We start from the raw sequence: 9504 nt of genomic DNA, 5'->3' as shown, positions 1-9504 counted from the left end.
ACTCTCATTCCTGATTCTGGCCAACAGGAAGGCCTCTTCAGGCACATTGAAAGAGACCAGTGTTGCTATACCTAGGTGTTTAATGGGAGCCTTTTTTGCCATTGTAAACTTCACATGAACCATTAAGGTAACAAGAACCTACAATAAAGGAAATGTGCTGTGTCTTGGGCCTCTGCAGGGGGTGAGAAAGAAAACAGCATGTGCTTCTGTGCAGCAGAAAATCTTTATTGGAATGATATCCAAGGGGTCCAGACTTCTGTGTCTGTCCTCCCCCAAACCTACTGTGCACACTGGCAGGACACAACCAGGAACTGCTCTGGCTCAGGAAGCCGATGCAGGCAGCTCTGAGTCCTTCACATTACACCCAATCTGCCTTCCTGTCCCGACAGCGTGTGTTAGGTCATCACAGACCTACTTGTAGGAGGTGATAGGAAATGGAGACATCACTGTGAGCAATGTCTGCAGATGTGGGCAGAGGCCCAAACTCAGAGGAACTGAGTTAGTGCTTGGTGCCTCAGGGGACCTGGTGAGAAGCGGAAGAGCGTACAGTGGTAGCAGACTGAATGGCACACACAGGACAGTAAGGGAAGTTCGTGAGCATCTTCCAAGTAGAAGATCACAGTGGGATAAACCTGCAAAGAAGGAACAGTTGAGAGTGGTAGTGGGTTACCAGCTCTTGTCACAGTCCCTGTTAGAGTTGGCTGTGGTATAGTCGTGGACGATGGCATTCAACTTAGCAGCGCGATGACAGAACTGAACAAACTCTTAACACATTAATAGCCAGCAAGGCATTTGGGGAAGGGCTCATGTTCATCCTCCAGTCCTGGCAAGCCTTCAGATGCAGTATTTCCAAAAGCAGGCTGGGAAGGGATACAAGAGAAGGATGTCAGTATACAAGGAAGTTTTCCAGCTTCCTATTCTAGCCCCATCTCTTGAGAGAGTTGGGGTGTGAAGTGTGGTTTCTGGGCACATCTCGATAACCAGCTTTGACTTCATATAAAACTTTTAGAAGGTGTTTCTTTTAGTTGCTTATAGTGTAAATAAGGGGTGTAAAAGTTGCTTCCATGTCCAGGCACTCAGCTGGTAACTGGCCTCCAAAAAACACTGATCTCTGTGGGAGCTTCTAGCCAGACTAGACTGCAGAAGGATGCACATTTTGGTTGGAAAAAAAAAGTTGTATCACCAGCATGCCCTGTTCTTTAAATCTTTTGTGGGTCTCCTATTGTTAAGTATAAGAAGAGATTTCTACCCAGTTTTTGAAAGCAGGATCTTGGGACAAAGCTTCTACTGAATCAGCAGTGCTCATGCTGAGACATGAGATTCTCCTAGACTGGAAGGACTTTAGATGAAGGCAAAGATTCTTTGTCAGAATCTGATTTAAACCTGGCAGGGCAAAGTAGTTTTATCTGCATTTGAACTTTCCAGACTGGTGGGGGCATGAATTAGATTAGCCAAACTAAAGACAGCCTCCAGGGTTGCCTATAAACTGCAGATTGTCTCAGGATCACCTGAGCACTTAAACAAGCCTCGCACAAAAAGATTTTCCTTTGGCTGACCAGAAGGTTGTCAGCTTGCTTGTGCACAGAGCATGTGGGTAAGGGCAGAACTAGCTCTTTGGGGTTTAGGACAGATTTGTCATCAGTGACTTCTGGTTTACAGCTGCCACAGCTTTGGGGAGGAATCCACTGAAAGCCAGCATAAACAGTATTGTCCATGTGCTTGTCAGGGGTGGCCTTGCAGGAGCACTGCTTTATGTGCTCCTGAGTCACTGAATACAGACTGGGCAAAGCTTGGAGACCAACTGGGGGACCTACCAAATCTTAGTTCCCTGCATTCTTGGTTGATTTCCACATTCTTTTTAACTGCTTTTCAACAGCAAGAACAAGGGCTCCTTTTTTCTCTGGAGGGAGGCAGTGACCTTGGCAGAAAGGAATGCATGCCAAATTCATCATTATGCCTTCAGCACTAGCTTTGTGCCCAGAGCAAAGCAATGGGTGCACTTAGGGGACGTGTTCATACAGACCTTGCCCCCTCCAGGACAAGCACTCATTGCTCATATAACCCCATGTTCCTCTGTGAAAAGCAGGATGCAACACTGACTGCCTTCAGTAAGGTCCTGGGTGTGCAGACCTGGTGTATCTGCCCTGCTGACAGACAGGGTTGAGTACACAGTTCTTCTCTACTTCTCTCAAGGTCTGCTAAACCAGCCAGTCGTTAACAAGAGAGGGCCAGAACTGCTAGAAAAGCTGCCAACCTTGTTTTCAGCATATTTAGGTCACATTTACTGTCACTGTCTTTGTTGCATAAAGGAAGCCCTGGAGATGAGAGCTGGATGGGATGGCTGCAGGGCTCTAACCCAAAACCTACCGCGTTTTTTGGGCTGGGATGCTGAAAGACTTTCCAAGGCATAGGCCACTTCTGACCCTTCCTCAGTTGAGAGCTGATCCTTCAACTTCTCCAGCTGTTTAAACACAAACACAGCAGTAAACAAATGCTCCATCATGAGAAGCTCCACAGCATGCTGGCAAGCACAGGGCAGCTCAGAGGCAGGAGGTACAGGCAACCTGGTTGTCGGCATCACTGGGGAAGACGGGGTCTTCCCTGGAGCAGGACCATTGCAAGAGGATCTACCTTTGGAGCTTTCAAACCTCCTGATGTCCTTCTCCATTAAGCTGCCTGTTTGGTGGCAGCAGTGTAGGCACTGTCTGCTCTTCTCCCCACCCCAGGGTGCAAACCCTTATAGTAAGAAGGCTGCATGGGAGGATATTGCACCACTAATTGTCAAGTCACTGCTGGCGAAGGAGGTCTCCAGGCATCCCCCCACTGCAGCAGAGAGCATTGCTTCTCCGTTGTTCTATGTTGTCCCTTCTGTCCCTTCCCCCAGTTCTTGCTAACCTCCCTTGGTTAGAATGTAGAAAGTCCACGGTATTTCTTCTCCATCTGTAGCTACTCTTTTCTAGTAGACTGGGAACATTTGTGGCCCACATCTATTCTTCTCTGGACGTGTTACTCCAAGGAAGCCAGAGCTTGATGTCCCTCAGCACTGAAGTGAGGGACTAGGGTAGGATCTAGCAGCCTTCCATCTGGCATGCCACACTGTGATTTTTCAGTCTGAATTGGAAAGTGCCAAGAGGAACCCAGCAGGACCTCCAGGATCCATGCGGACATGTGGACTTGACTTGAGAAAGTGGAAAAAGGGCTTCCACTGCCTGTGGGGTTTGGGGCACCGTGGGAGCCATGTCAAGGTTCCAGCACGCCTTTCCCTGTTCCTGAGACTGGATGTAGGATGGGCCTTAATCTTGCTGTCTGTGTGTGTGTCCACTCTGCTCATCACAGCAGGGCCTTACCCTGGGTAGGGCCTCTCTGACTAGTAAAGAGTTCAGGCAAAAATAATTCTGGATAGGCATGCAACGGCTATCCCTAACTTCAACCTGTTACCTAATGCAGCCAGCTGATGCAATGCCTAGGAAGGCAGCATGACCTCTTCTCCGTCCTTTTCTTCCATGGAGATTTCCTTTGGCATTCAATTTTTTCCTGGCTTGGCCTTCTCTAGCATTCCACTGGTGGCAGAGGGAAGAGCTGCCTCAGCTTGTACTGTGCTAGTCTATAGCCTTGCTCTCTTTTTATCTTTTCCAGCCTGTGCAGCTATTTAGCCCAGGTTCTGCTTTTCTGTTTGTGTGATGTATGCTTATATTGTGGCAGCAGAATGAAAAGGAGAAAGACGCAAAGATAGAAGAATAGGGCATAGAGACAGTATGCACGATTCTTTAGCTATTCATACAATATGCGTATATGTGTCTCTATATTTGCTACTCTCACCTTTTCAAGCTCTTCAAATTTCTTTGCCAGCTCCCAGTCTGTAAGAAGGAGGAGAGTAACATCAGTATCTGCATTGCGTCCCAAAGCTCAAACAAAAAACATGTTCTTCCTTTAACCACTTCAAGGGTTGACAAGAAAAAAAAACTAGTTATCACCTCATTCCTGTTAGTGATCTCCAAATCTATGGTAGCAGAATCAGTGACAGAAAAGCTGGCTTTCTCTGCTGAGTTCTATGGACTTCACTCTAATTGTCCATTGATGAGGGAGGACTCTATTGTTGACCAGGCTCTAGGAGAATTGGCCCAACAAGGTCACATACTGTATGAAACCAAATCAGATGATCCTCTTTGCAGCTTTTTCATTTTTTTTCTGGTAACAGCAAATCTCTAATTCTGGCTTTCCTGTCACTGGCCTTTTATATGAACTCCCATTGCTTCCTTTAAGACTTGTGTATCCTCACATCATCCATGCAGGCAGAAGTCAGAAGACACAGATTTAGCCTAGCATAACTTATTGCTTTAAAAGCCAGCAAACATCAGGGTTTGCAAAGTCAAGCAACAGCAGCAAGTGCATAGATTCTACACTTCTAAATGTTAGGGGAGCACAGGGGCCTGGGGAACAGCTTCATAGATTAGATTTAAAGATCTCAAGGCTGAGCAGTCCTGTACTAGAATGTCAAAAAAATATGAATTAGCTGCCCTGAGATAACACATCCAGGACAAGGAAAGAGTTACGTGCCTATGAATGGTGTCTAAAACCTCCAGCTGAATTGGGAAGGGCCTGGACTAACAGTAGGAAAAGCTGCAGGAAGTGATGAGGGATTTCAGTCTCACTCCTCTTGAGGACTGAGATACCATATTCCAGACTCAAACTGATGTCAAAACCAGTTATTAACAAATAAAAATAAATATAAAAAAAGATGCAATAATGAAAAGCACCATGACAAAATAAGCTAAATCAAAGCTGAATGACTGGACTACAGCAGTTCTCCTAGGAGGGGAGCACAAAGTGATCAGCTGGTTTTAAGTGCCAATTTTGGAAAAAAATGCACTAAACTAAGCAGAAGGGCCAGGAAAGAGCTGAAGAATGTCTCTGCTGTGCCTGACAAGAAAGCCAAAACCCAGCCCTGGCGCTGCCTGCTTTGTCTGCTCCTAACGTGGCAGCAGGCATTGATCTGCATCTCCAAGAGGATTTAGGATATAGTTTCCTCTGATTTCAGATAAGACTTCAGCACAAAGAAACATTGCCAGACTTGTTTTTTTTTAAAAAAGCATTTGAAACTGAGCAGCCAAGAAAGAGCTGACTGCCTTTCCAGTTTCTCCTTCGAGAAGGAAACAATTCAGTTGAAAAATCCTGAATATTTTATGACTGATATTAATCCAGCAGAAAAAGCAGCAGTTCCTAACCAAATCCATGGCATCAGAGCTCTATTTAAGAGATAGTCTGGGTATGGGCTGGGATTTGGGAGGTGGGGGCTCTGTTCCTGGTGCTGCCAGCAATGACCTCAAGCAGATTCTTTTTAAGAATGTCTTTATGTATCCATAAGCTAAAGACACCCAGGCCTGCAGATCTACAAGTCAAAAGTGGCCCTTAAGAGATGATTATTTTATTATTATTGTTACTATTATTATACACATTTTTACCTCTTCCAGAATTTCAAGTGCGTGTTTTGGCTTAGCTTTCTGCAAACCATAAACTTGGCCAATGACTGCTATGAATAGAAAATGAACAGCGGCTGAAATTTGGAACAGATTATCTCAAGCAGGGGGAAGGAAGTTAATTTATGGATGCAGACTTGAGAAACTGCCTGCTGTAAATCCTCTGTCTGTGCTCTGCTCAGAGATTCATTAGATTCAATTGTCTGGCATAAAATGCAGCCTTTCCTCTAGGAGCAATAAGTGCAATAATCCATAAACCAATCATAAAAATGTTATTTCTTGAATGCATCCCCTTTGCAAGAAGAATGCCTTGCTTAGAACAAGGATTTGATTTATCTGTGTTTATTTATTTGTCCCAGGATTGCTTAACCACTGCTTCGCTGCATTAACAAGGAGCTGGGGAAGAGCACCGAGTGATTTTGACAAATGGATTTTCATAACAAAATTTTTGCTGGGCCCCATTCTAGGCTTTTTTTCACAAGGAAGATCAGCTTCCTGCTCCAAGACCACCACATACAGCACAAACCCTCCCCTGGCTCTGGTAGCCGTGGGAATAGCTGACTCCTGAAATCCATATGGCAGTTGTGATTGCTGTGCATAGTGTCACAGAAAGCCCAAACTTTTCTTCAGCGTGTCTGAGTTTAGCCACATGCGGGTGGCTTTAAATTTGGTGTCTGTTCACAGAACACAGACGGGAAAATCCTCTACATGATCCATCTTTGGCCTCTGTGCTGTGTGGGAAAAGCCTGTTGTCTCAATCTCCTCCAGCAGCAGCAGGAGCTTAGGCTCAGATAGGAGATCCCACTACCCATGTCCCAACCTACACCTGACCCCAAGGGATCGATCTCAGCCATATGATCTCTGCAATCCTGACTCTGCCCCACTCCCCCATATGCTCACAAGATGCTGCTGGTTTTAGCATGCCAGCAAGCCACTGAGCTGAATCTCAAAAGCATGTGAGGCTGCATGGAGTGTGGTTGGAGAGGTGACTCCCAAGGCTGGCCCATGCCCCCAGTACGCAATGTCTCAGGGATAGCAGGGGCACAGGGACTCAGCAACAGCTCTTCTTTCTATTACTTTTGTGCACACACACGCCTCCTTGCCAGCTCAGTGTTAAGTGTCTGAAGATCTAGGGTACATGTTTTGGGGCAGCTTTATGTTGCATTTCAAAAGCATGTCCAGGAGCTCCATGGTGGGGAACATCTCAAATTAATCACATGTAGACACCATACTGGGTGCTTCTGCTTTCTGAACAGTTGGCATTTCTGAGAAACCTGAGAAGCAAGTTCCTTGCATTCATGCAAAGATGGATTCAAGAGAATGAGATCTCTGATCCTGTTCACTTACCAATATTTTCTGGTCTCCGCCATGCGAGTTTCTTATTAAGAAGCAGAGTCAGCAGTGTTTCCTCGTGATTTGTGTCTTCTCTCTCCGGAAGCACTCGGTTATCTGCAGCACATAAAACACACCTTTCTCAATCTGTAATGATAAAATGGATAGATCCCAGCCCCCAACATTAAACCAAAAATGAAGTAGGCTAATAAGTGGAAAGAAAGCATCTCCTGTCAGCACCTGTCCATCAGGGTGGAAAGACCTCTGGGGAAGAAGAAGATGCGTGAGCATAGAATAAAATGTTCAGACAGTGAAGGGCTGCACAGTGAAAGGGTGTGGAATGGGGGACCCTTCCCTGTCAGCTCCGGGCTGCTGGCCAGTCTCACTGCAGCCTCATCAGCATGGCTGGCTGCAGAGAGCTGGAGCCATCACCTTGATTTAGACAGTCCAGACCTCTTGTGTAGTGGATGCCCCTGCAAAGCCAGGCAGGAACCCACGAGATCTCTTCTTAGAACTACAGGTGTTACCCCACTCACACTGTTCACCTTCCCAGGGCCAAAAGAGGTGCGAACTTAACCCTCGTGAGGGCTGACATGTGGTACCACAACTGAAAAGCCTTGCAGCTCTACAGTCTGTTTGTGCACTCACTCAGCCTTGGGGCTGCTCTATCTGACTGCCAGTGGTATCATAGTATTCCTCTTGAACAGAGCCAAAGTGTGGAGGAGCTTAAAGCAAGCCTCTTTATTTCTGAGGAAGCATCTTACAGTAGCTGTATACCATGCAGAGTCTTCCAGTTTTCCAGGGAAAACCTCTCCAAACTGCTGTCCTAAAGCAATTTGGACTTCTTTATGAGGCCTCTTTCGGGAGCTTTCTCTGTGGTTTCGCTTTAGTGGTTGTGGCTATGCCCTCAAATGAATGGTGGGGAAGGTCAAGGGTTTAACAGAAACCAGCGAACACACAGGATGGGACTAATCAGAGCCCTAATGGCTCTCAGATCCTCCCAGCTCTGATGAACAGATTTCCAGAATAATCTGAAACTAGAATTTTGCATTCATTTTTGAGAATGACAGAACAGGACCCAGACTTTACAGGGAGAATGGCCATTCCCCAAAACCTTTGGTCTGAACACCCCTGCCCCATGCCCAGATCCTACAAAGCACTTGAAGATGCCTAGATTTCCAGAACTAGAAAACACAGAAAGGCTCATTTTCTCATTTTCCAGGATCTTTAGGATCTGCTCACTCCATTCAAGGAGGTGACAAAGGAAAAAATGGTCTTGTATAGCCATCAGCCCTTCATAGGTGTGGTGAGATTAATGCAATTATTTCTGATACACGAGACAAAACCTTGTACCAGATGAGTCTTAAGGACGCTCAAGAGTGTATGGGAATCAGCTCCATTAGCTAAAATCACATAAATCTGCAGAAGCAGAGGAGCCCTAGCCAAAGTGATGCTCCAAGTATGTGGCCAGACTCAACCCTGCCTCACGCTGCGGCTGAAGCCTCTGGTCCTGATTGTGATCTCTAGAAAAAGCCCCAAGGGAACTGGTAGAGCTACATGCTGTGTAAAACTCATGTGGAGTGCTATAAACCTCATTCCTAAGTCTGAAAGACAGTTATTATTCTAAAATAGCTACTTCCAGTCATTTGGGGGATTTGCCACAGAAAAAAAGCACCTTATAAACACTCTCGTAAAAACTAAAGAGAAGCAGTATGTAGGTAAAGTGGCTTCAGTAATGTTTTGGTTGACATTACAAAAATAAATAGGCGATATAAGAGGAAAAATAATTTGAAAAGCAATGTTATTTTCAAGCCTATTTTTAGCATCTCTTTTTCTTATTTCCACTGCCAAGTCTCTTTAAGAAAGAAGATAAATGATTGACATTTCCCTGCAGAACAAGTTCAAGCAAAGATTAATTTAAATTACGGGAGAACATATAAAAAGAAGTTTTGTGAATAAAAAAAGTTCAGCAGCACCCTACTACTGACATTTATGAGCTGTCAAATCTCATATGGTACATTCCGGAATTGCTACTCTGTGATATTTTAATGTTTTTCTTTGGAAATTTTCTTCTGGGAGAGAAAGAGCCACCCTTACCAGATTTCACCATATCTGATATTTTTACTGATTAGCGGAATATATCATACGTTCAGCTGCAGACCAGAAGGACAGCTTTAGCTCATGCTAATGTGAACAAGTCTCTGGGTAGCACCCATGTTAGTTTTTAGTATTGCTCAAGGTTCATTTTATTTTCTTTCACACATAAGCGAGTGTTGCATTGGCCATGACAAGCAGCAAAGCAAAGCAAAAATATTACCACCTACCTGTGTCATCTAGTCTGTATTCCAGCTTACCTTGTAGTAAAAAAGGCTCTCCTCGTGTAGATGGGATATACACAGTCATGGTCAAGATGGCTAGCACCCCAAGGAGCAGCTGGACAGACCACATCTTCTCCACGTTCCCACTACCTAAAAGCATTCTTCCTTCAGGCACGGTGGAGGACTTCAATGCAACCCAGTGCCAGATGAGCTCACTTTTAAGAGGCAGTGGATGTGCCGTGATTGCAAATGGCCTTTGGAGGAGGGGAGAAAAATATCTCTGGAGACATAATTCAACCTGTCAATATGATTCACTCCTTTGGGAGTGGACAGAACAACCCAGTTACAGATGTCAGATGGAACCTGTTCAATATATC

General features: G+C 45.2%; 1 protein-coding gene across 2 annotated transcripts; it reads right to left on the bottom strand.

Annotated features, from left to right (window-relative positions):
* Positions 1-221: 221 nt before the first annotated feature.
* Positions 222-9293, bottom strand: UTS2B (urotensin 2B). 2 transcript variants are annotated; one of them, XM_065674243.1, is made up of 5 exons: positions 9164-9293; positions 6825-6926; positions 3820-3857; positions 2368-2461; positions 222-632 (listed from the first exon to the last, which is right to left on the bottom strand). In XM_065674243.1, the coding sequence occupies exons 1-5, from the start codon at positions 9285-9287 to the stop codon at positions 412-414; spliced, it is 579 nt and encodes a 192-aa protein (XP_065530315.1). In that variant the 5' UTR covers positions 9288-9293; the 3' UTR covers positions 222-411. The 2 variants fall into 2 exon arrangements, with proteins under 2 accessions (XP_065530315.1, XP_065530316.1); XM_065674244.1 differs by having other exon boundaries at positions 544-860.
* Between the last annotated feature and the right edge of the window lie 211 nt (positions 9294-9504).

This window comes from Lathamus discolor, chromosome 3 (genome assembly GCF_037157495.1).
Source record: "Lathamus discolor isolate bLatDis1 chromosome 3, bLatDis1.hap1, whole genome shotgun sequence".
Taxonomy (NCBI): domain Eukaryota; kingdom Metazoa; phylum Chordata; class Aves; order Psittaciformes; family Psittacidae; genus Lathamus; species Lathamus discolor.
This window is presented reverse-complemented; position numbering and strand designations above follow the sequence as displayed.

What these genes read in the sequence shown, in the direction of transcription:
- UTS2B (XM_065674243.1), bottom strand. Translation starts at nt 9,287, where the DNA reads ATGCTTTTAGGTAGTGGGAACGTGGAGAAGATGTGGTCTGTCCAGCTG. An exon ending in GCGGAGACCAGAAAATATTG is followed by an intron (nt 3,858 to 6,824) that starts GTAAGTGAACAG and finishes TCCTTCTTACAG; the next exon opens with ACTGGGAGCTGGCAAAGAAA. An exon ending in AATTTGAAGAGCTTGAAAAG is followed by an intron (nt 2,462 to 3,819) that starts GTGAGAGTAGCA and finishes GTGTTTAAACAG; the next exon opens with CTGGAGAAGTTGAAGGATCA.